The following is a 27,075-nucleotide window of genomic DNA, read 5'->3' as shown; positions in this document are numbered from 1 at the left end:
ACAGCAGGGCACCTGGGTGGCTCAATTGGTTAAGCATCTGCCTTCAACTCAGGTCATGATCCCAGGGTCCTGAGATTGAGTTCCACATTGGGTTCCTGCTTAGGAGTCTACTTCTGCCTCTGCCCCTCTCCCTTACTTGTGTACATGCTCTCTCTCTCTCTCAAAAATAAATAAATAAAATCTTTTTTTTTTTTTTTTTAAGAAAAAGGACAGCAAAGGGAAAGGTATTCTTTGGCAGATTTCATTTAGTGCTTCTGCACCATGTTTATCTGTTCCACTGTTGTATCCTCAGCACCTGGAAGAGTTACTTGAATGCAATAAGCAGTCAGTATATGAAGGAGTGGGTAAATAATTCTGAAATATATACATTATTTTTAAAGGACCAGCTAAAATCTGACCTTTGCCAACTTTTCTTTACCAATCCCTACCTGTTTCCATATTATCTTTACTTCAAATCCTGAAATAAGAATTCCTTGTTGTAGAGCATTGTCACTTGTCTTCTTTTAATATCTTGGATTGTTAACTTAGACTTATTGTTAAATTTCAATTTCAATGTATTTGTATATTTTTTTCTTCATTCGGGTTCTGATTTAGCTGTTATTTATCAAATACCCACTAGGTGCCAGACATCTCATTTAATTCTAAAGTTGTTTTCCTCACATGATCCATTTATCTTATTACAAGGAAGTGGCAGATTTGGATTGAAACACTGCTTTCCTCATACTGTACCTGCTACTCCCACATTGGCCCACCAGAAGGGGTTTTAGTGTGACTAAATAAGCCAAATGCCGTATCTGTTTCAGGTGTCTTTACTGAATTTTGAACTGGTTATTAGTACTTATGACAACCTTGATTTTTATATCTTGTTACTTGCTTCTTAAAAATTTGTTTAAGATTTTATTTGATACAGAGAGAGATCACAAGTAGACAGAGAGGCAGGCAGAGAGAGAGGGGGAAGCAGGCTCCCTGCTGAGCAGAGAGCCCAGTGCAGGGCTTGATCCCAGGACCCTGAGGCCATGACCCAAGCCGAAGGCAGAGGCTTAACCCTCTGAGCCACCCAGGCGCCCCTTGTTACTTGCTTGTAAAAACTAATTTAATGTAAGGCAAATATCATTCCGAATATTTAAGCTAGAATTGATGGCAACTTTCCCACGTGTTCTAATAGAATCCTACCCTTGTGATAAAATGCAGCCAAGTTTGCTGTACCATCTGAATAAAATGTGGTTCTTCAGTTTATGTATTCCTGGGGTTCTGCTCAGTAACATCTCTGCTTTTTCCCTTTCTTTTGGAAAGTCTTTTCACCCTCTTTCATAGACTTTGTTGTTCATGAACATTTCTGCACAAGCTTTAATAAGTTGGCTTGTTAAAATAATATTATCCTTAGGTTGTGGTTTTTGTTGTGGGCAATAGAGTCCATCCTGGCTATCTAGTACTGAGAGGGACTTAGCACTGGGTATTAGGTAGCTTTCAGAATTTCTGGGAGAGACAGGGAACAATGTTTAGATTTTACCCAGTTAGGAATGAGAGTGAGAGAGCTTCAGCCATGAAGCCATGGCTGTCCTAGAACAGGTTCCCTAGAGCTGGCTGCCACCTCCCTCTCATTGCTCATTGCCACTTTTTTTTCAGTTCCCAGATGTGTGCATGTGCGAATGCTTGGTAGAACCTGGGTTATCCACAGAATTTTAGTTGCAAAGCATCTAAGAAATAATGTTTCTTTTTTTCTAGCCTCTGTAGTATAGGAAGGTTAGAGGGGTGTTTGGTTGTGTATCTTCACTGAATACATAGGACATTTTCTGTACATATACTGACCTTGACCTGTGTTTTATTTTGCAACTTTATTAAGATGTTCTTTTGTTGGATCAGTTGTTAGTGAGACAATGGGTTTGACTTCTGGTTAGCTTTGGTAAGAAGAATTTTGTTCTTAGAATTCTTAGAATAAGTGCTCATAGAATAAGTGTGTAAGCAGAGGAGATCATCTTGACTAGATCCCACTGGTTATAATGAAGAGAGCTACAAGTGATCCAAAAGCAGCTTCTTCCCATCCATAGCAGAGTCACTTAAAACAATCATGGCAGGCTTATGTATACTTCATGGTATACATAAAGGAAGCATTTATTATACATGTGATGAGTTAAAAGTAGGTCTTTAAGAGAGGAACTTGGGGGAGAAGCATGGTAAAGTTTATAGATAATTTTACAATATATAAAATGAGAGGCTTCTTTAAGATCAAACATAAATGACACTGAGGAATGTTGGCAGCATGCCTTGCATTCTGTTCACTGAGCATGCTTAGACTCTAAAGAATGGCTTCATTTCTATTCTGGGACCTAAAAATTATTAACATTCTATGTTTATACAATGTTTATGTAATATTCTGCCGCTAGTAGGTATGGACATAATTAATGCCTTATTGCAAAATTGATGGCTTACATCAGCTAGCCTTGGTGTATTCTTTGTTTCTCTTAAATCTGAGATTATCTTAATGTTTATACTCTACGGGCAGGATATTTTTGGCAGGATATTTTTGCTTATTTGAGTGAAACTTATTTGAGCCAGACCTGGAAAGCCCATAGAATTTCAGCTACTATCTTTTGGGTGAAAAAAAAAAAATTGATAATACTTAGCCCAGTCAAAAAAAATTGAATGCCCACAGTGTATATTTTTGATTCAGAAAGAAGAAAGTGAAAAATCATATCCACCTAGAGCTATAATTATTGTTAGCTAAAACATCTTTATTTTAATCTTTTACACATGTGTACAAAGGTATTATTTGTTTATTTATTACTATTTTTTTGTTGTTGTGTTATGTTAGTTACCATACAGTACAGTGCTAGTTTTTGATGTAGTGTTCCATGATTCATTGTTGGCGTGTAACAAACACCCAGTTCTCCGTGCAAAGGTGTTTTTAAACAGCAGTGGAGACTAGCTGTATTTGGGGGCATTTTGGAGAGTGCCCCCAGAATAAGACTAATTCTAGTCTTATTTTAGCCCCTTGACACACAAGATGCTTATTGAATTTATTTCATCAAACCAATGACTTACATCCAGTTTTCTCAAGGAAATGTCAGAAAAATTAACATATATCATTAGAAGGTACTAAAAACATATAAGGTACATAATTACTTTAGGGTTCAGATCTATGTTTTCTGATACATTTCATGCAGCCATGCTTCTTATTTTAATGGGACTTTTTTTCAGTAGGGTTTCTCCTTTGCAAATCAAAAGAGCAAAATTATAAAAAATAAAAATAAAAAATTCCAAATGACACTGAATTAAGAAATATGTGGATATTTTCCAGGGATCTGAATGAGAAGGTGAGGTGTTCAAGGTTAGACAATGGTAGTGCTAAAGGAACTGAATTTCATGTCCTGTTGTTTTAAAATTTTTAAGGAAATACAGAAAGAGGAAATGGTTCAGGCTCTATGATATCATTAGTACTATTTTTACTCTCTTAAGTTCAAGAGTTTCAGAGATAAGAAAAATATATGCAAAAATTGGGACATTCATCTTTTTTTTATTTTTATTAGTGTACTTTCAAAATAATCATAGGGAGTAAGCACACTCTTTTTTAAATTTTGCTCCAGGAAGAATAAAGAAATGATATATTTTTAACAATTTCATGATATAGTATATATTAAAATAGATATGGATATTACAACAATTTCACAGTACTAAAATCCAAATACTCTATAAGACGGAGATGCTATTACTCTATGTTAAATGTTAGTTTATTATTTGAAATTAATTCATATCGCTGACTCATTCACACTATGCTAAAAAATTCTGTCAATAGTTAGGTTTGATTAGGTTCAGTTGCACAGAAGTTCTGTTTTATTTTGGTGTTCTTGCACTATCACACAATCAAAAATAATTTCTGATTTTAATTCATATTATGGAAAGAGGGGGCCACTATCTCTTTAAGGCAAAGCAGGAATCTTCATCTTTGCTCTCTATACAGGAATTTAATTACGAAACCTAGCAGCTTGTATTTAAAAGGAATGCTTTTTTCTTTCTCGCAGAAAAATTTTTATTTTAATGTGAAGACATACTGGAAGTGAAGAATGACTCTTTTTTACCACGAGAATATGAAAGAGTTTAGGTGGTAAAACTGGACTGAGCTAGTCTTGTAGGAAATGCCAAGTGTTTTCCATTTTTTACTCCTGTGAGGATTGAACAAAGGGAGAATATTTCTGGTCTGTGGTTGTGGTTGGCATTAGCAGTGCTGAGCTCTGTTGATCTGTTAGTCCTTGGTATGTTGCAAAAAATAATCATACTATGTTCGGAATAATGGAGTCTCTAACTGCCGGGTTGTAAAAGAAGAGTCCTGTGTACTGGTTGTCTTTCTCATCATCTTTACTGGTAAATATTTACTCATTTGAATGAGGCAGCTATTGTGGCCAGTGTGTGAATTAACAAGATATGAAAGGATTTTGGCATCATCAGCCGATGAATTAGTGCTTTTTCATAGTGTGTGTAGAACGATGATGCAGGATGTCTTGGTATGAGATTAAGGAGTTTTCTCTGTTGAAACTTGAAAAAATGTTACCAGTTGCTAGCCTCAGCTCCATATGGGTCTGAACCTCTCATGCTAGAGTCATAGTCCTTATCTTTTTCTGGGCCCACGCAAAAGACTCAAGAGCTAAAATGGGTCAGGATACCATAATTTTCAGTGTGAAGCTGGCATTTTCAAAACTAACGCCCATTCATTTCTTTAAAAATACAGTATCAGTGGGATTCTTTCTTCATGTTACCCCTTCTCTGAACACCAGTAGGAATATTTGAAGGAAATAAGACTTACTCTTTCCTCTTCTATCTTCTTTTTTTTTTACCTTTTAATTTATACTGTTTTGTTATAGACTTCATAATGTCCTCGTGTAATCTGATAATTCTTACTAGAATAAGAGAGGGGTGTAAATAAGTAGGATGAGACCCAATTTCACACTGAGTTCATATTTCTGCTTTAAAGTCATGTTTCCCACCTGGGGGACATTTAATTTTATCATCTATGTAATTAATGTCTAGTAAAATCCAGGTGGTAAGCCCCACCGTGGATCTACTGAACCCAGGTGTTGGGGTGATGGGGCATATGCTTATGTATTTTCCAAAAGTTTCCCCTACTATTTCTGATGTATCTTTGATTTAGAACTACTGTGTTAAAGCATGTTTTCTATCTGCTTTATTCCCTAGAACAATATATGATGTAACTCTATAGTGAATATTTTTCTGAAATAATTACTACCAAGAGTTTTTTTTTAATTTACCTGTTTTTATATTAATTTTAAAAAGATTTGTGTGTGTATTTGGTTGTTTTCATAATTTGATTATGAGAGTAATCTGCAAACATTTATTTTGATTTGTCCTATTTTTCTTGCACAGGAATTCCTTTCCTGGTTTTGGGTTTTTTTTTTTGCTTTTTGTTTTTTTTAACCTTACAAGATTTTATTTATTTATTTGAGAGAGAGAGAGAGAGAGCACAAGTGGGGGATGAGGAGAAAGTGGACATAAGGCAAGGAAGAATTAGACTTCCCGCTCACCAGGGAGCCTGAGGTAGGGGATGGTCCCGGGACCCCAAGATCATGACCTAGGCCGAAGGCAGATGCTTAACCAACTAAGCCATGCAGGTGCCCCACCTTTCCTGTTCTTATGTGGCATACCCATGAATAGAAATAAGCCATCTCATTAAACACTGATGATAGCGCTGAATTTAGTATTGCAGATATCATTGGCAGCTTGGAATGCCATGCTCATATAGTTTGCATAGAGTTTAAAGTTCATTTAAAAAGTTAAATAAAATTAACGAGTTAAGCCAAATTTTGATAATGTGTCAAAGCCATCCCTTTAGGGCTGGGGGATTTGGTGAGTTTGAATGTTATTATTCTCAAGTGTCTTTGTGATTCAATGTAAACCTATTTATACTTCCTAAGTCAGTACTTTTTTAATAGTGACAAAATTGAAATAATTAAGACTTAGAGTTTTAATCTTGGTTTCAGTGTAGATCTGTTGCCATTGTGAATATAAGCAAATTTTTTTAATTTTCTTTTTTTTTTATGATTTTATTTATTTATTTGACAGATTACAAGTAGGCAGAGAGGCAGGCAGAGAGAGAGAGAGGAGGAAGCACGCTCCCCGCCCAGCAGAGAGCCTGATGTGGGACTCGATCCCAGGACCCTGAGATCATGACCTGAGCCAAAAGCAGAGGCTCAACCCACTGAGCCACCCAGGCGCCCCTAGTTTTCTGTCTTCTTTAAACTGGAGCTGGATATTGGGCCCCTGGGTGGCTCAGTGGGTTGAGCCTCTGCCTTCGGCTTGGGTCGTGATCTCGGGGTCCTGGGATCGAGTCCCACGTCAGACTCTCTGCTCAGCAGGAAGCCTGCTTACCACCACCCCCCCCATCTACTTGTGATCTCTCTCTCTCTCTGTCAAATAAATAAATAAAATCTTTTTAAAAAAATAACAAAAACTGGAGTTAGATATCAAAGAATTTACAAAAGACTGAATTTTTGAATAAAATTGATGGTAGAAGTTGAAATTTTGTTTTAATATAAGTTACACAACAGTTATCTGAAGCTAAGAACAGAAAACAAACTAGTTTGTTATCATTAATACATGTAAGAAAAAATTGTTGCAATTACATGGCATGCCAAATTTTTAAAAAATGAACATTTTTATGCCACTGCTATTAATAGTTTGCTTGAATCCGTCACACTGTTTTAGTGTTAGTGCATTGTGTGTGTGTGCTTTTAAAAATTGCTTATGGAAATGCCTGGGTAGCTCAGTTGATTAAGCTCTGCCTCTGGTTCAGGTTATGATCCCAGGTCCCTGGGATCAAGTCCCATATCAGGCTCCTTGCTTAGCAGAGAGCCTGCTTCTGCCTCTGCCTGCTGCTCTCCCTGCTTGTGTCATCTCTCTCTGTGTCAAATAAATAAATAAAACCTTTTAAAAAAATTGCTTATAACTGCCATGTTATTGTTTTTCAATTCCTGTACCTCATCTGATGACTGTCCTCCTCAGTGTCCTGCATTTTCAAACCTCTTTAAATATATGGAATCCCTAGCATGCATGGCCTTTCAGGAGGACTCACTACAAGAAAAGAGCTCCAATTGAGTTTGTGTGGCCTCTCATTCTTAAAAAGGAACCCGTACAAAAATAAAGATGATTGAATTAAATTTCATTACAGTCAAGTGGCAATGACTGCCGTCATCTGTGTAGATATCAAATGAACATTTTAAAGGAGGGGGGGGAAGCTAAATTAAAAAAGAGTGCTGGAGGGGGCCCTCACTCTTACTGTAATATGTGGATGAGTAACAGGAAGAACTTCAAATGACCAAGAAAAGCTTTTGAATGTTTTTCTTTTTAGTGGATTAGAGAAGGTGACTTCCCAGTTGTTATATGGAATGTTTTGGTCAGAGTGGTAACTGTAAAGCTAAATAAGCTACTGTCCATCTCTTTTGAATTCACCCTGCATTTTCTTTGGTGGGTGCTGGGACTCGGGTTTAGGACATGACCGCACGTGACCTGCTCCAGCAGAGATATACTCTTCCCAATGGAGACACTGCATGGCGGTCCTCGCCCCTTGTGAACGCTGCCCTGGAAGGAAATCTCGTCCTCCTGGATGGCATCCACCGGGTCAACGCAGGCACACTTGCCGTATTGCAAAGGTTTGTATGAGTCACACACACAGAAAAACTCCCCATGTAAACAGTAGACATGGAACCCTGTCATCATTTTTTTTAAGCTGGGTCACGTAGATCACAAGAAACTTACTTATGTATCCAACCAGAACTGCAGAGGCTTTTATTCGTTGTAAACACAGTACAGTAAAACTTCCAATACTGAGGATTTGGGGGAAAAAAACACTGCTGTAGCAAAGTTCTCTGAGTTAGAATTGAAAAAAGAAAACTTTTAGGTAGTAATTTTGAAAAACTTCATATATACTGATTGATACTTACAGTAAGTCCCGCAGCTCACGTTTCTTGCAATTTGTTAGTCACAGCATCACTGTTTACAAACACCTTGTGAATCATAGATCTAAATTACTGGTTAATCCTGTTGGAATTTTTTTTGAGAGAAAAAGTATAGTTCCTTATATAAAATGTGTAAGGGAGGGGCACCTGGGCAGCTCAGTCAGTTAAGTGTCTGCCTTGGGTTCAGGTCATGATCTCAGGGTCCTGGGATTGAACCCCACCTTGGACTCCCTGCTCAGCAGGGAGCCTGCTTCTCCCCTCCCTCTGCCTCTCTCCAGCTTGTGCTCTCTCTCTCTCTCTCTAATAAATAAATTAAAAAAATAAAATGTGTGATGGATGTTTGATGATAGTTTTATATAGACTAAACTCACTTTGTGTTTATAAACTTGAACATTGTGTATCTGTCGTTTCCTTATTTCAGTTTGGGTGGAGAAAAATTCCCAATTAACTTCTCTAGAATGTAATGTTAAGAGAAGACTTTTATGTATAACTTTCATGGGAAGTGTTTCTATCCTGTCTCATTTTGAAAGATTAATGATACCAATTTTTTATTTGATCTGTTTTGATTCTGTCACTTCTATACTTGATTTTTAACTATGAATAATCCATTTCCCCAACCAACTATTCAGAGTTTCTTGTCCTTGACAAGATGCAGATACTGAGTATATTTAAAAATTCCCCAAACAGGGATGCCTGAGTGGCTCAGTGGGTTAAGCCGCTGCCTTCAGCTCAGGTCATGATCCTAGGGTCCTGGGATTGAGTCCTGCATCGGGCTCCTTGCTCAGCAGGAAGCCTGCTTCTCTCTCTGCCTCTGCCTGCCACTCTGCCTGTCACTCTGCCTGCTTGTGCGTGTTCCCTTTCTCTGACAAGTAAATAAGTCAAATATTAAAAAAAAATTTTCCAAAAACATTGTGTTACTCCTTATTAAACCTGAGAGCATTTGAAAGTGATAATCACAAACATTTAGTGATTTGCCATAAATATTCCACAGATTTACAGTAGTTTTTTTTTCTCCTAAACAGATAAATACAGACACAAACAAAAATAATACTTACTCCTCCCCTTTTATCGGTTATCTGTTGCCTATTAGGCCAAGCACTTAGGAAAAGGAGCAGCTATCGTTAACTGAGTCCTTACTCTCTGCTGGGCATTGTGCTAGGCCAGTGCCTGTCAGGCTCTTAGCCATGGAATCACCTTGTGGCGATACAGCTTAGAAATTACTGATGCCTGAGCTTCACCTCTCGAAGTTCAGATAGAAGTGATCCATACAAGTGAGGTCTGAGCACTGGCATTTTTAAACCCTTCCCAGAAGATTCTCATGTGCTGCCAAGACTGAGAACAATTATAGTAAGCGTCTGCCTTACTCTAGATGTTTAATTTTCACAGCAATACTATGAGGTTGGTATGACAGCCCTGATTCTATAAAAGAAAAATGTTTAGAGACATGGAGTAGTAGTGCTCCCCTCCCCAGGCACTCCGCTAACAAGGTACAGAGCTGGAATTGAACACAGATCTGACCGTTCCACCGCCCATGCTCCTAACCCCTGCATTATGCAGTCCCCCCCTCCCTCCGTGGCCTCAGTGCTTACCAAGTGGGGCTCGTGTGGGGCAACTGTAACGTAGCCGTCAGGAGACTTCAGTGGTTGGTGTGCAATCTAGCAGTAGTGCTTTTCAGCCTCTGCAACATCTGGAAGATAGTGCTATTTGTGCTGTGGATGGTTAGGTCACCATCAGAGTTGGCATATGAAATAGCACCACTTATTTCATTTTAAAGATTTTTGATGTTTTCAATCCTGTAATTCCAAAGACAGAAATACGTTGATCATACTATACTACCCCTTCAAGAGTTACGTTAGACTCCGGGTGTGTACCGCCAGCCTTGTCCATCAGTACACACCTCCTGTTATCCTGAGTCTCCCCTTTAGCTGCTGCTTTTCATCTCCTTCCTCCATCCCCTTTCCAGCTCCTCCTCATTCTTCTCCTCCCCACTGTCCACATCTAGTAACCATGACTACTGCTCTCTGGTACAGAAACCAGTAATTTTGCCAAGCACTAGCCAACTTGAAATTTCAAAAGGTGCGTCTAACAAAATTGTTAGACTCAATTGCCCACAATAATAGCCACGATTAAAATGTTAACTGATTCTGGGGTGCCTGGGTGGCTCAGATGGTTAAGCGTCTGCCTTCAGCTCAGGTCATGATCTCAGGGTCCTGGGATCGAGCCCCGAACTGTGGCTCCCTGCTTGGAGGGAAGCCTGCTTCTCCCTCTCCCACTCTCCCTGCTTGTGTTCCTTCTCTCGATGTCTCTCTTTCTGTCATACAAATAAATAAACTCTTGGGGGAAAAAATGTTAACTGATTCCACCTCTAGTGACTTCAGTGTTCGAAACCGATGAATTTGTTCCCTGACTTTTCCCTCTCCCTTAGGCTGATCCACGATCGGGAGCTAAGCCTCTACGATGGCTCCAGGCTGCTGAGAGAAGACAGGTACATACGTTTAAAGGAGGAGCTGCACCTATCTGATGAGCAGCTACGGCAGAGGTAATGTTGGGGGCCTGGCTCTGATTCTCATGGTCAGATGGGCCTTCTTTTTATTCTTCTTCGGAACCTAGGGTCAAGCCAAGCTAACTTCAAATCATTTAATTATTTGGTGTCTTGAGCAGGCTCCTAATCTGGCATTTCTTACAACTTGGGTTTGCTACCCAAGATGTGTTCTGCACTCTCAGCCTTACTTTCACATGTGTGTAAGAACAGTAGCTCTAAGAAGGTAATCCCCCCCCCCTCTTGTCCTAACAACTCAGTTTTGGCTCCATACTTTGTATCCCTTCAGGAAAAAAAAAAGCCTCATAATTTATTGGGCCCTACCTTCTAAGAAGCGATCAGTTATTATGGAGGTAAGCCACCTGATGCAGGATTACCCTTTGTGGCTTACTTACACATTCCTTTCAAAAATGTCCAAACCAAATGCTACATATGAGTCTTGACTGGATTCTGGATCAAGAAATAAAATGGAGACAGCTAGAAAAGATACTTTGGAACAATTGGAAAAGTTTAAATATGGAAGATATATACCACCTGATATTGAGTTAATATTAATATTCCTAGATATCATAATGGTATTCTGGTTTTGAAGGAGAATATTCATCCTCTTGGGAGATGCACACTGAGCTATTTAAGGGATAATATAAAAAGAGGTCAGTGACTCCCTTCCAGATGTTTCAGGGGGAAAAAAAGGACATGTACATGTGTGTACATGTACACAACACACAGAAAGAGCAAGTGGGAATGAGAACACAAGGTGGTAAAATCTTCATAGTTGGTGAAATCTAGGTGAAGGAGAAAATAGGTGTTCATATTCTATTCTTTCAAATTTTCAATGTGTTTGAAAAATGGCAGAATATTTCTTCTAGCTAAATACTACTTTCCTTTAGAGAAGGTTTGGCAAACACAAGTTTTCTGTCTCCTTACATTTCCATGGATATTTTGACGTAATTGGAGATTGTTACCTTGACAAATACGTAGTCACGTGATTGAATCTTACTCAATTGAAGCTTCCCCTTCCCACAAAGGGCTTGATGACATATTTAACACATTAAAATTTTACAAATGATAATTAAGTGTATTTTTTATTATGTTTCTCTTTTAAGGAGAGTTTTGTTTAAAAAATTTCTTGGACATTTTCTGTAGGGAGGATATATTAATTCCTTACGACCTCTGTATAAGTGATTTAAAAAATTCACTTGATTATACATAGCTATTAATGCTTCTGGGATACACATCATCAAATTCCTCTAGCCCAGTAAATAGTTTGGTGGAGTGTCTAGGGAGGGAAGTTATAAAGATCCCTCTCATTTCATACCTTTACTTTAACAGTTAGCTTTTGTATATTATGTGAGTGTGAACCACACATCAGGGAACAGTTTATATTTTCAGGGAGCTGAATCAAAGCAGCTGGGCAGTGGCTCTCGGCAAGTCTGCTTGTCAGGCTCCCTTAGGACTTCAACAGCACTGTATCTGTAGTCTGATGGCCAGAAAATGACAGTTCTCTTCCCTGAGAAGTACCCAGGTTCTCCCTAATGGTTGCAAGAGGTTTTACAGATGAGAACAGTTTCGGCAACAAAGTGGCCCTGAGCATCGTGTTGAGGTTTTGGCTCACATCGGTTAGAAGTACTTCCTTCTTGAAGCGTCCCATCTTCATCACTGTTGATTTTCATCATTCCTGTGAATACAAACCAGGCTCAGTTCTGTTTCTAGAGGCCACTCTGAGTAGATAGAAACAAGCCATAAGAACATTAATTGGTTGTTATTTTTATTTTTGTTTTAATTTTGTATCCTTGTTGATCATGCATGAAAGTTGAGCCAGATAGCTTTTCCAGGGCTTTTTATGAAAAATACCAGTCCTCTATCATCTGCCCTCAGACACTTTCCCATTTCCTACAGCCCAGAGACTACTCCTTTTATCTTTGAGGTATTTGCTTTTTCATGTACTTACCTCTGTACCATTAAATAATACACTTTTTTTTTTTTTAGAATAGTTGACATACAATGCTACATTAGCTTCAGGTGTACAATATAGTGATTCAGCAAGTTTATACATTCCACTATGCTCACCACATGTGTAGCTATCCCATCCCCATACATCACTACTCATTACTACTGCAATATCATAATATGCTTTCATTGATATTTCTTGATTTATTTTTCAGTGTTAGGCCTTACTGATTGATTTCTTCCTATGGAAAATTAAGGTTTAGCTCATTTTACCACTCCTCCTCCCAGTACATATATATATACTTCCCATCTCTCATTCTTCCTGAGTAGTTGTGGAATAATTTTCTTTAGAACTTCACTCAATGTCTGCATGATTATCACAGGATAAGGACTGTACAACAGCTGAGTCGTTTGATAAACTACAGTTGTTTTTCCTTTCTTGCATATGTTTTATTTTTCCTAAAGTTAGCGATTGCATACATATGAAGAGAGGCAGATACAGAGATAAATAATTACAATGCAGCTTTTAAATGTTAGATTGAGATCTCTGCAATAATGTTATGGGAACACAGAAGAGGAAGTTGACCTGTTTCCTGTGAATTTATCCCTTTTTCATCCTAGACGCTTTCCCTCTTAAATAAATCTCTCAGCATGTTGAGGCACAAGAGGCTTTTATCAGTTTCATCTTTGTCCCATAGCGCGTTCCTACCAGCCCTGATCTGGACCTGCTGCCCTTCGTACTTGTAGCTCACATGTCATGCTAGATCTCTGTCCACTCCCACTTTCCCATTTCTTCTGGTCTCTTCTTTTCGCAACTTTCATCAGTTAGATGTTGAACCTCCTGGGCTGACCTTCTGATTTCCTGTTCTTTCTTAATGATCTGTCAGTTTGTCAGGTCTTCACTGACTTTCAGACACAAGATGTCTAACACTTGATTCTCCTCTGTCTGAGGTATTTCCACCAGTTGAAAGTCTAATTCCTTTCTTATCAGTATTCCTCCTCTTTTTGCCTGAAAAACACACTATTTTCTTATGATTGTAACCATTTCATTGCTAAGTAGTCATGTTACAGAATCTGCTTCACTCTGATGAGATGGTTAGTAAATTTCTTTCTTTTCTGGCTAAGCTTGATTAATTTTGTGGCCCATTTTTGACTTTCTGAGAATAAATGTGTTCTCTTTTAGGATTACAATAGATTCCAATAGGGTGGAATACAGTAAAGTTTATACTAGTTGACAGTATTTCTTTCAGGGCTGTGTTTACTAGGCAAAGAACTGACAGGTTGACCAAAAGGACATAGCATAGCATAAAGTGGGGTCTTTGTACTCACTGAGGAAGTTAGTTTTTCATGAGTTGCTCTTATAAGTAATGTGACCCATTATCTAACAAGGGTTGATCCTATATGCTGTGCGTATCTAATATGCCACTCCTGGCATTAGCATTCGAACTATAAGTTAGAAACTCATCATCTGAATCACCTATCCTTTCATTTTTCTGACCTAAGCACAGAATTGAAGTTCAGCGAAATAATTATTTCTGATAGTCTTTAAACAAACTCAGCTATTAATGCTTTTTTCCTTGGAGAATTGTGAGACAGCAGAAAAAGTCAAAGTTAAAATGAAGGGAAAGCAGATTTAAGAGCTTCTTTGTCTCTAGACCCAGTTTGGTAAATTTCCATACCTATTTGTTTTCAGATGGGAGTCTTCATATTTATATCTAGCAGGACTCCTTTAGTTACAAGTAACCAAAAAAAGTTGAATTGTTGCAACAGGAATTTATGGGCATTTCACATGGTCAGAGGAGAGGCATGGATGCAGTTGGGCCTCAGGATAGACTGGAACTTAGGACTTTAATGTCCCAGGACGTTGTTACTCTATCCTTCATCTCTTTGTCTCGAATGTCGCAGTACCTGACACATAGTAGACCACTTAGTAAATGTGTTTGAATAAGCGAATAAATCTTAACTTGCGGAAATTCTGGGAAACTCGAGGTAAAGGTATTTCTATTAATCTGGTTTTAGATGACCTTCTGAGCTAGTAGTGCTTTCTTTTATGAACCTACTAACAGGAATACTTTGCCTTTATTACAAGTCTGATACCACAGGGTCTCATAATTAACAGCTACTGTCAGTGGGCTATGGTCCCTTTCAGCTTTATAGTGTGAAACCCAATTTCTAAACAGTTGTTTTTGACTCCTTTGCTGACCTATTCTAATTCTTCACCAAGATCATCTGTCTTGATCAGAACCCTCTGCAGGCATTCTTTGCAGGTAATTACAAAGCTAATATGCCCTTAGATATGGCATCAGAAATGTTAGCAACTTTCCTTCTCTTGTTGCAAGACACCAAGAATCAAGTGGGCACGGTGGTTAGAAATAGCATGATGGCCATGAACACCAGACACTATGCCTGCATTTCTCACAGGAAGTAAGGACCAAAATAGAACTGCTTCCTTTGATGAGAAAAACTTCTTTGGGGAAAGGGGGAGTACAAATATTATAGGCTGCTAAATGTGTCCCTTCCTGCCGTTGGTCAGACCATATATGAGGAGGCCAAGAGCCTGTGCATTACCCATTGTTTATTTTGCCAAGAAAGGACTTACGGTTGTCTCAGGGAAGCAATGAAGATTAGTGGCCTAGTCTCAGTTATAATTATATATGTTCTAATGTTTTTACATTTTTATTATATATTTTATTTGTATTGATTGTGATTGAACACTGAAAACAGTTTATAATCTCCCACTTTTTCTTGACCAGTGATGAATCATAATTGGACATCAGGTGTAATCCTTGATTGATTAGCTTCTCTGGACCCTTTTATTTCTTACTCCTATGCTTGAAAACAGGTAGGATCTGAGCATTCTCTCTTGCCTTCCCAGAAACCTCAGCATCTTATTGCTAGCAAATTAGGCCATGTAAGTTTTTAACAAAATTCAAGGTAGATCCAGGATTTTATGCCCAAGTCTTTGTGTTTGATTCTCAAAATAAAGAGCCCTAAGCAAATTCTGATTTTGAAAAAGAACCATTTTTTCCAAACTCCATGTCTGTGAAGAGTCTGATCATTATTATGTGTTTTGGTTTGGTGTTTTTGATAGAGACGATGCACCTTCTCTAACATATTCATTCCAGACCACATTTAGATTAGCTGCTCTGCTTTTGGGTGAAAAACCATTATTCCCAGTTCTTATCAGTTACCTTTCTTTTGTCCTTGCCATCAAAGGTCTTCAAAAAGCTTCTTGTAGTGATGTCTCCTAACAACAGCAATAACATTTATTTATTTATTCAGCATCTGCTCTCTTCCAAGTATCACCCTAGACCTTGTGTGGTGTAAGGATGAGTAAGGAATGTGTCCATGCAGTTTGCTACATTGCATAGGAAATAAAGGTGAAATACAGGCTGCATAGCCTGTAGGTTCAGAATGGAAACACTAGTAATAGTGTAGAAGGCCAGTTACAAAATCCTCTTCTGGCTTATGATTAATGTCTTTATAAAAACTTTCTGTGCCATTCTTTCAAATTCCTACACATTTGACAAAAATTACCCTCTAATTTCCTTCAGAAGAGTAGACTATGTTAGAATCTTTCTTCTTTTATTGATAGCTTTTTTGAGCTATAATAACATGTAATAAACTGAATATTTAAAGTTTTCAGTTTCATAACTTTTGATATTCATAGATACTTATGAAACTATCACCACAGTCAAGATAATGAATATGTCTATGACACCCCCCCAAAAAATGTCATCAGACTCCTGGGGAATCCCTCTCCCTTGACCTGTGTCACCCTCCTCTCCCACTCCTAGGAATCTGCTTCCAGTTACTTGATACATCTTTTATTTTCTAGAGCTTTATATAAATGGGATCACACAGTATATACTTTTTTTTGTCGGCTTCTTTCACTCAGCATAATTATTTTGAGATCTTTCCTGTTATTATGTATATCAGTAACTTGCTCCGTTTTATTGCACTGGAGCAATGGAAGCAGTGGAAAGCGCTTTACTCTCTAAAACTTACATTTACGCCCCCAGACAAACATATTGACCTCCATATTTTCACTTTAGAAATCGTTTTTTTATAAAGAGCATTTTGCTTTTTCAGTCTTTAATCTTTATGAAATATTTACTTATCTGAAGCTAAGCCATAGCTTTGGTTTCATTTGTTATTCGTTGTTAAATTCTAGTGAAATTAAAGTTAACCTTGGTTTTAACTTTTGACTGTGCTTGTTTCCTAATTCTCAACTATTTACCACTTACCCAGCCGTCATATTACATGCAGTAAGTTAAATCACCTGGCAGATCCTCAGGAGTACTCTCCTCTCCAACTTTCAGACGTGGAGATCCTATCATTATCAGGAAATGACTTTCCATATGACCTATTTATATGTAAGGAAGCCTTTGGGGGAGACCTAGCAACACAACGGTCCTTATCCTGTTATTCAGTAGTTTGCGGTTGTTTTTATAGTCAGTGTACACTGCTCTGCCTGACACATCAACTGACCACTTTAAATTGGGCCAGCTTACTCATGTACCCTGCTAAAGTCAGTGTCCAAAAGCAAGCCAGGGACAGTGTATGTTCTAAGCAATGATCATCACCTATTTAAATTCAGACCACCTAGCTTGCTGTCCTGTGGCTTGTTCTTATGTTAATTGCTCTTCTAGTCCTAAATTCACAGTTCAGCTGTGGTACCTGCTTCCTGATCTTTTAAGGACATAAATTGGACTTCCTCCTTTGGCTTATGTGTTGAATTTTGGCTTTGTTTATTCCCTGATTTAGTATCCCTCATTATCTTGATTAAGAAACTACATCTGCAGATTTAATTTTGTGCAGTCAGATCACACAAAAAAGGCAGCTCTGTCTCTCCCATCTTCTTTTGTCCCAGCTAGGAAAGAGGAGGATCAAGGATGAATCCAACATCTGTTTTTGGGCCACGGAGCTGAGTTTTCGGGAATATGGCAAACCACTTGGCAGAAGTGGAAAATGGAAAAACCTTCCCTTTTAGTTTTTAGATCACAGAATTTTCTGTTTCTAGATTCTCTCGTGTGACTGTCTAATTGCTAGCAGTCCTCAGTCAGTGATCATGCTATCCTCAGGACTTTCAGATTCTCCTCATGTTGTTTTTCTTTCCTGTTTTCCCAGAACAACTCCTTTGGACAGATCATTCCCATGCCCTGCTTGAATATCTGTAAATAAGGATTTTTTTTTTCTTACCTAGCAAAATGAAGTGGTATCTGGTAGCTTTTATGAATACTTCTAGACCTTTCATATGACCATTCCTAAAAACTGCTTCTCCCTGGTTTGCAAATTATGGTGTGGCCTCTAAAATTACAGATCATATAGTCAGGGACTCAGTTTACTTACCTGTTGTATCGGGAGGGCATTTCTTATCTTAAATCTTCAGAGTACTTATCTGATTTTCTCCACACATATCGTACCTCCTGATATTCTAGCTGCTTAATCACTTAGCTGTTGGGTTCTGTTATAATAATTAATGGCAATGAATAGTCCATTTCTGAAGAAATGCCAGTTATGTACCTGAATTTTTATTTTTGTGAAGATCTTGGTGGGTGTTTGCATTTTATCTTTTCTTTCTCATAGCAAGGATGATATTCCCCTTTAAAGTTATATTTCCACTGGGGTTTAGAGGACAATTAATAAAAACTGACAATATCACCCACATGATTATATCATAAGGGGTATTTAGTCTGTCTCCAAAACATACTCAAGTCATTTTGCAAATGATGGAAAGTCTTAACCTTATTCTTCTATATGTCCTAGAATATTCACATCCTCAGATTCCCTAGCAGGGATTTATAAAAGAGGTCACTTTAAAAACAGTATTTCTGGGGTGCCTGGGTGGCTAAGTCGGTTAAGTGTCTGCCTTTGGCTCAGGTCATGATCACAGGGTCCTGGGACTGAGCCCCACATGGGACTCCTTGCTCAGTGGGGAGCCTGCCTCTCCCTCTGCCAGCTGTTCTCCCCGCTTAGGCTCACTCTCTCCCTTGCTCACCCTGTCTGAAATGAATAAGTAAAATCTTTTTTTAAAAAAAATCACAATATTTCCTATAAAATGACAAAAGAGTGAATTATATAAAAGTTTAATTTTTTTCTATCTTTTGAAGACCTAAGTATTCTTATTGTCAATCCAGATTTTAAATTTAACCTAGCCCCTTATGCTGCTCAAATTTTTCTGTGTTGTGAAAAATGTTTTCATCCTGGATCTTACTCCTTGGTCTTTCTCTGAATGACATAGAGCGGGTTCCTTGCAAGACAGGAGATATTTTGGATAAAGAGAAGGAACCTAGGTAATGAATATGAACTGGATGGAATTTTGTCTCAAGGGACAATGGAGAAAATTTACTGGAGACATAACATATCCAGATAGTGGTTTGTGCAGGGATAGAGATCATCTGTGCAAACAATACATCATGTTTTAGCAGTAGATGATTCTTTTTTCCTTTTTTTTTTTTTTAAGATTTATTTATTTATTCGAGAGGGAGGAGTGAGTGGAGGAGTTGCAGAGGGAGAAAGAGAATTTCAAGCAGGTTCCACACTCAGCACAGAGTCCAGTGTGGGACTCGATCTCATGACCCTGAGATGATGACCTGAGGTAAAATCAAAAGTCGGACTCTTAAGACTGAGCTACCCAGGCACCTTTCTTTTTCTGTTTTAATAAGTTCCTAGGATATCCTGATTTTTTTCATCCTGATTTTATTCTGTGGATGATGGCTCTGACTATCTTAACAGCAGTAGGCTTATTGTTACCTAGGCTTTAGCTACCATGACCTAATTTCTAATAAGAAAGTTTATATTTGTTTGTTTTATTATTTTTCCCTTTTAGATCCATTTTTCCTGTTCACCCCTCCTTCAGAATCATCGCCTTGGCAGAGCCCCCCGTTATTGGAAGCACAACACAGCAATGGCTGGGACCAGAATTCTTAACCATGTTCTTTTTCCATTATATGAAACCACTTGTCAGAAGTGAAGAAATTCAAGTGATAAAGGAAATGGTAAGAGTAAGGCTAGCTCTAGGCTGTTGCGTTCAGCTGTCAGAGCAGAGGTGGACATTTCTGGCTGCTTCTTCCCGTATACTTCCAAATTTCCTGATATAATGGTTCTCACACTTAAGCATTTTTCAGAATCGCTTGGAGGGCCTGTTAAAATGCAAGTTGCTGAGTCACTAGGTCTTTCTAAAGTTCTTCGGTGATGCCCTTGCTGCTGATCTGGAGACCACACTTTGAAAACTGTGGATGTAAGCTGTCTCTCCACTTTCCTCATGTGGAGGCAGTTTTAGGATTCATTTTCCTTCTCTATTCAGCCAGAGATGACTATTTTCAGTTCCTAATCCAAAGGGAGGCCAAATATATTTTAGTTCCTTAGATTTTAGAAAATACGAAGTTGCCCTGTTCCCCTCAGTACTGTATGGTATCCTGTACTTACTAGTAATCTGGTGGCGTGCAGTGTGCGCAATGCATTATTTCAGTGTCTGCCTTAAGTGCTTCACTCTTCTGGAGTTCTAGAACTGCATTGTTTAAAGTAGCACCAGCCACATTCAATACACTTTTTAAAATATTTTATTTATTTATTTGACAGAGATCACAAGTAGGTAGAGAGGCAGGCAGAGAGAGAGGAGGAAGCAGACTCCCCGCAGAGCAGAGAGCCCGATGCAGGGCTCGATCCCAGGGCCCTGGGATCATAACCTGAGCCAAAGGCAGAGGCTTTAACCCACTGAGTCACCCAGGTGCCCCCACATTCAATAAATTTTAAAAGTTCAGCTTCTCAGTCATATTTCAAGTGGTCAGTAAACACCTGAGGGCTTTTGACTACCATATCAGACAGCATAGGTAAAGAACATTTCCATTATCGCAGGAAGTTCTATTGGGCAATGTTGTTCTCAATCACAAATAATTAACCTTTTGCATAAATGTACTCATTCCCTTTGAAATACCAGAACAAGTGGATTAATTTTAGGTCTTGTGAGCTTGGTGGTGGATAAGGGCATAGGCTTTAAAGAGTCAAACAGCTTACTTTTAAATGCCAAACTGTTCCTGGGTGGCTCAGTCGTTAAGTGTCTGCCGTCTGCTCAGGTTGATCCCTGGGTCCTGGGATTGAGCCCTGCATTGGGAATCCCTGCTCAGCGGGGAGCCTGCTTCTCCCTCTCCCGCTTACCCTGCTTGTGTTCCCTCTCTCTCTCTCTCTCTCTCTCTGTCAAAAAAATAGATAAAATCTTTTAAAAATAAATAAATAAATAAATGACAGATCCATTCCTTATCAGCTTCCAGATCTTGGGTGAATTACTCAACCATAGTTTCTTCTATGTTTCTTCTGAAGTTGGGGATAATACTGCTGCTTGTACGCAGGATTTAAAGAATGAATAAGATAAAATATGTACTGAAAAGAATGTAGAATTTTCAAGTGCCTGTTACTTATATGACCAAAGAAATCCTGAGCAGTTTCCTTCTGAAGTGGTTACATTATACCAGTCATTATTCTGATATCTCTCTGACCTTTTTAAATTAAAATTATAAAACATGTCATTGTTTCAGCTTAATTTCTCATAATTTAGTTCAGTTAAATATTTAATTAAAGTTGTCACAGTTCAAGCAACCAGCCTGTATTAGTTAGGCAGCTGTTCTCCAGAATTCATTGATAAACTGATTATTCCCTTAGTTTTGTGGTTTAAAAGTCCTTGAAAAAATGAACAGCGTGGGCATCCATTCTTTGTTGCAGAATACCTATGTCACTTGGGAGATAAAAGATTACTACTAAGTGAAGAAAGGAGTTTGGTTTTAGTAAGAAAAATGCTTAAATTAGAGTTTAGAAAATCTTGCCAAAGCTAACGAACAGGGAAATAATTATAAAATGTTTTTTATGGGTATACTTTATGCCAGTTTTTAATTGAGTTAGAGGCTCCTTTCAGTTTTATCCTGGTGATGGAATTATAAATGAAGAGTGGCTTGGTTTCAACTACCTGATTGTTAAAGAGAAAGAAGAGGCATAAGTGTTTCCTGGGAAAATGAATAGGCAGATTTATCCAGGAGTTAAACATGTTACCCATTACCAGGGACTTGGTTTTTTTTTTATATATATTTTATTTATGGGCAGCTGGGTGGCTCAGTGGGTTAAGCCTCTGCCCTTGGCTCAGCTCATGATCTCAGGGTTCTGGAATTGAGCCCCGCATCGGGCTCTCTGCTCAGCGGGGAGCCTGTTTCCCCCCTCTCTCTCTGCCTGCCTCTCTGCCTACTTGTGATCTCTCTCTCTCTGTCAAATAAATAAAATTTTAAAAAATATATTTTATTTATTTGTTTGACTGAGAGACAGTGAGAGAGGGAACACAATCAGGGGCAGTGGGAGGGGGAGAAGCAGGCTTCCCACCAAGCAGGAAGCCCGATGTGGGGCTCAATCCCAGGACCCTGGGATCATGACCTGAGCTGAAGGCAGACACTTAACCACTGAGCCACCCAGGTGCCCCACACCAGGACTTTCTTAAAAATATAATTCTAATATTGTTTGCCAGGTAGCCAGAATTTCTGGTTGATTGATCAGATATCCCCACTTAGTCTTTCTGTCTTTTCTCAATTCTCTCATAACATAGGTCCCAAATATACCTCAGGAAGCTTTGGACAGATTGTTAACATTTACACACAAACTCAGAGAGACACAGGATCCCACGGTAAGTCTGGGCTTTTTCCCATAGGATTTTTTATTGTTGACATGCTGCTGCTTTATGTTCTCAGAGTTTAATGCTTTAAAATCTATTTTTCAAACTGGTATTTTTATCTCTTATGCTGTGCTTTGCCCTATGCATATATTTTACCCTTTCAGTGGTTTGAACACTGACTTCAGCTACTCATGGTTGGCCTCGTAGAAGAAAACTAGCTTTAGAGCTCGGTGATCCTAGGGGTTCGGTTCTGGCCCCTGATCTCCTGTGCTGAGCAATCTCATCTAGTCTTATGGCTTCAAGTGTGACCTCTTCTGTTAACGGTGACCTCTTTCTCTTCAGCTTCTAACTTCTCTTTTCTCATCGATTCTATGTTTGTAATTGTGTTTCCTTTCTGGGATGGTGTAAGGGTGGAAAACATTTCCCTCCTTTTCTTCTATATTTTTTGGCTGGCCTAATGATTACATTCACACGAGGCAGACCTATTGGAGAAAACCCAATTTAATTCCATTTGTACAGGGCCCCATAAAAATATTAGACTTACAGCAGTGATCAAAGCAGACAGCTTTTATACTTTAGACAGACAAGAAGTTTGTAAAGAATTAACAAGACCAGGAAGTTTGGCCTTGAGGTAGTAAATGAGGGACGAGGTAACAAAGTTTGTTTATATTGCCATCTTGGCCCTGGGTTCCTTATTGCTGGTGATAAGGATGCCTCCCTCCTACCCGCCTGGGACAGAAAGGGTTCCTTTCATAGGGGAGATTTATTTCCTGCTTTTGGGGGGCAGAGGAGGGTTAGAATGTCCTTCTTTTAATAGCTGTTTCTTATGTAATGTTAATTGAAACTAATAAATACGTCAAAATGGCATATTTTGGGGTGGCATATCCTACCCCTCCACCCCTTTGAAAATTTTTTGCCTAACTTTTATTTGAGCGTTCACAGTTGAAAACGCTTTTGCACTATAACCAAAATTTCCCCCTGCTGTCAAAAATCCAATACCCTCAATATAATTCATACCATATTGGGGTGAAATGAAAAGATTTTCAATCTGAGGTTTTTAAGCAATAATTAATATTTTAAATAGACCAAGGCAAATTATGTATTTGTGCACAAAGGAATAAAAGGGCTAAGGAAATATTATTTGCTTTGGGCTGGAATTTTAATACTGAAGCGTGGTTATATCATGCCATCTAAAGCATGGTTTGTGATTATATGTGCATTTGGAGAGCAAGAGATGAAGAACTAATTCTTCTTTAACAAGTACAGTTTGATAAGCAAAGTCTTTTAAAACACAGGGCACATGGGGAATAAAAAAGAGGGACTTGGTGTTTAAAAAGTTGGAAACCACTGCATCTGTTGGAAGGATCAAGGACTGTCACCAACTGTGAATCTCAGTGTTCTCATCTCTAAAATTCAAGTGCCATATACTTCACTTCATAAGGAGGTTGTGATGTTTAAACATGAAAATGTGTGTGAAGAATCTCTTTCTTAGTAGCTGCTTAATAAGTGGTAGTTTTTTTCACTTCCCAACTGGCTATTCTGAGATCACTATAAATCCAACATACCTTGTCTTTCCCCCTTTAAATCTATTTGTATTTCTTATTTAATTTTCTGGCTGCCTTAATACTCTGTCTCCTCGCTTTCCCATGATCTCCACTTAACCTCATAGCAGACCTCATCAGTTTAGCATCTTGATGTCTCATCCATTCTCTTACCTACTGCTGGTAATTGTCCTAGTATTTGGTTTCATCATCTTTCGCCTGAAATACTGCCCTTTCCTTTTGACTGCCGTCACCACCAACAGTTCATTCCTCATGTGGCCTTCAATTACTTTCCTGGGCCTGTTATAACAAATTACCATAAACTGCTGGTTTATAGCAACAGAACTTTATTTTCTCGCCATTCTAGGTGCCAGAAGTTTGGAATGCGTATTACTTAGTTAAAGTCGAGGTATCAGCAGCACTCCCTCAGGGGCTTAAGGGGAGAATCTGTCCCTTACGTTTTCAGGTCCCAGTGGCGGTCAGCATTCCTTGACTTGGGGCCTCATTATCTTAATCTCTGCCTCTATCTTCAGTTCACCTTCCCTCCGATGTGTCAGTTCAGACCTCTGTCTGCCTCCCTTTTACAAGGGTTCTTGCGATTACATTTAGGGGCCACCCAGATAATCCAGGGCAATTTCTTCATCTCAAAACTTTTAATTTAATGTGGTCTGCAAAGTTAACTTTGCCATATGAGGTAAAACTTTCACGTTCCAAGGATTAGGATGTGGATATCTTTGGGGAGGGGACCATTTTCCAGTTTTCACAGGCCCCTTGTTGATAGCCCCTGGGATTGAGAACTTCATCTCCAGTTTGTCCATTACTTGTTCTTTCTCAGCTACACCATTCTCTCTCTTGTTCCTTGAACCCACTCATGTCTGCCTCAGGGCCCTTGGCACTCAGTGTTTCCTCTGCCTAGAGTGTTCTTTCCCAGATAACTCCAGGTTTGAATTTGCTCCGATGTCACCTTTTCATCGAGGCCTGCCTTAACGTACTCCATTTAGAATCACCTTTCCCTGCCCCCTATTTCATTCCTCTCTCTTTTTCCTCTTAAAAGTTCTTTGTAAGGCTTATTACCCTTTGACGTAATATATGCTTTACTCACTTTTTTTAATTGCCTATTTCCCCTCACTCAAATTTAAGTTCCAAGAAAGCAGGGGTTTTTTTGGTCCCTGCTGTATCCGCAGCATCTGGAATTTCGCCTGCTGTGTAGTAGCTGGTCAACAAGTGTCTGTTAAGTAAATGAATGAATGGCTCAGCCATAGTATCTCTCGAGGGGCCATTCCTGGATCCAGTTCCTAAGTCCTCCCCCCTCATTAAACTGTTAAGGGATGAAGGACTGCCTGCTGAATAAGCATGCCCACCCAGTTCCATCACACTGCATGCTGCCTTTCTAGCTTCCCTTCCTACAGCTTCTCCTGAAGCACCCTCAGCCCTCCTGCACTTCCCTTCTCCCTGCTTGCCATGCCTGGCCTATACCCAGATGCCTCCGTTGCCAGGGACGCCAGAACGCGCTTTCTCCCTGTCCCCTTTCAGGTCTGTCTCAGCCACTCAGACAGCAGTAACCTCTCTCTCCAGTGTGCTCTCCTAACACTTGACTTAGGACTCTGTTACCGACCTGTGGTAGCTGTAGCACGGGTTTATTTTCATCTCCTCAATTAGTACTTGAACTCCCTGAACACAGTGTCATTTATTCTTCTTTCTCATTTTCTAACCTGGTGCCAGGTCCTTAAGAGACACATAACAAGTGTTTCGTGGATGAATGAATAAAGTGATTAAATAATTGCTAATTTATTAGTGCATTGTCCCTAGAGTTTGCTCTCCCTGAGAACAGTATATTTTCATAAAAGGAATGATTCTTGAAGAGGAAGAAGAGAAAATTTATTGAAAAAAATTTCTGATCAGATCCTTCATATTTTTAAGCTGAATTACTGTAGCTCATCATGCTAATACAAAAAACCTTTGAGGTGTGCTCTTAAACTCCATAACCATGGTAACTAAGGGAAATGTGCTCATATCCGCACACTCTCTTTTTTCAAGATAAAACTGCAATTAGAAATTTAATGCTATAAATGTTAAACACATGAGGGATTTTCTAATAAAGTTCATTCTCAATTTTTAATTGGTAATGTGAGAGCAGAAATAAGCAAACCCTTTATTCAACACCTTACATGGCTTGACATAAAGCTTTGCTATGGTTTTTATTTATTTATTTTTTTTAACACTGGGTGTTATTGTAAAGCATTTCGGTGTTAGTAACTGAGAAAGCTGGTATTTTTCAAATTCGTGAGATGTCCTTACTGATCACTGGAATGAAACATGAAGGCTGTATTCAGTGTCCTTCTAGGGTGAGGCTAGAATAGTGTACGTTACATGAGGAAGTTACTGTGTGGCTTGTTGGGACTCTTGTCATGAGAATCCTCGGGTTGGAGTGATTTATCAAACATTTTCCGTGATTAAAGTAGGAATATTTTGTGGGTCCACGTATTCAGAATGGGAATTGCTGAGTCATATTTCACTTCTAATACTTTAAATCATACTGGCTCAAATAACCTTATCCTTCTTTCTCATATCTATCAGGCGCCAAATCTCTGAAACGTTTGTTGATTCCTTCTCTCCACTCCTTTTTGCCAGTAACCTTACTGCATCTTATCGTTTTATAGACAGATCAGTGCGGTAGCTTTCTGTTTCCTGTCTCAGTTCTCTCTGTCCTTCAGCTACTTTGCTTGCTACCACCAGATTAATTGTTCTAAATTCATATTACCACTTCGCACATGACTAAGTCCTGTTGCTTTTAGGAGTAAGGCCAAACTCCTCCAAGGGTCAGTCCCAGGTCTTTGCTACTTAGGACTGAGTTTTCCAACAAGACCCTCTAGTAAAGCTGAGCTAGTTTCCTCACATTTCTGCATCTATTCCTGTTCCTTTTGCTCTCATGCCTTTGTTCATAGCATTTCTTGTGCCCTGCTTGAACATTTTCATTTTAAGCCCCTCTAGCAGTTGTCAAGTGCTTCACTTATTTTGGCATTAAATTGTATGCTATTTTGAATTACAATTTATGCTTTCTTATATTTAAATATTGTCTCCATGTCTAGAATGCAAATTTCTTAAAAACAAGGATGAACCAAATGTTTGCTTATAAATGGGTTCTTTGAGACATAGAATGTGTTTTTTAATAGAAAAAGGGATATATCACAAATGGTGATCATGCTCCCAACCTAGTCCCCAGAGGACCATTTATTCTGTGTTGTAGGTGAGGTAGAATATTAACCACAGCACACCAGCACCTCATGGAGCTGCAAAATACACACAGGAGGAGAGATCCCTGCCCTTTGTTCTTCCTTGGGACCTACTGAGATCACCTTAATTGAAATGCTGAAACAAGCCAGTATGCAGTGTGTCTCCAGCATCTTGGCACCCTCCCACCATCCATCG

General features: G+C 38.8%; 1 protein-coding gene across 2 annotated transcripts in view; it reads left to right on the top strand.

The window, feature by feature from the left end:
• Positions 1–27,075, top strand: part of VWA8 (von Willebrand factor A domain containing 8) — a 322,073-nt gene that overhangs the window by 94,001 nt on the left and 200,997 nt on the right. For both annotated transcript variants that reach the window (XM_032315220.1, XM_032315221.1), the window contains 4 exons: positions 7,498–7,658; positions 10,390–10,503; positions 19,286–19,454; positions 22,040–22,117. In XM_032315220.1, the coding sequence (XP_032171111.1) occupies positions 7,498–7,658; positions 10,390–10,503; positions 19,286–19,454; positions 22,040–22,117 (522 nt within the window). The remainder of the gene's footprint in view (positions 1–7,497; positions 7,659–10,389; positions 10,504–19,285; positions 19,455–22,039; positions 22,118–27,075) is intronic.

The sequence above is a fragment of the Mustela erminea genome, chromosome 15, assembly GCF_009829155.1.
Source record: "Mustela erminea isolate mMusErm1 chromosome 15, mMusErm1.Pri, whole genome shotgun sequence".
NCBI classification, from domain to species: domain Eukaryota; kingdom Metazoa; phylum Chordata; class Mammalia; order Carnivora; family Mustelidae; genus Mustela; species Mustela erminea.
The sequence above is the reverse complement of the archived record's forward strand: the minus strand, read 5'-3'. Positions and strand labels throughout refer to the sequence as shown.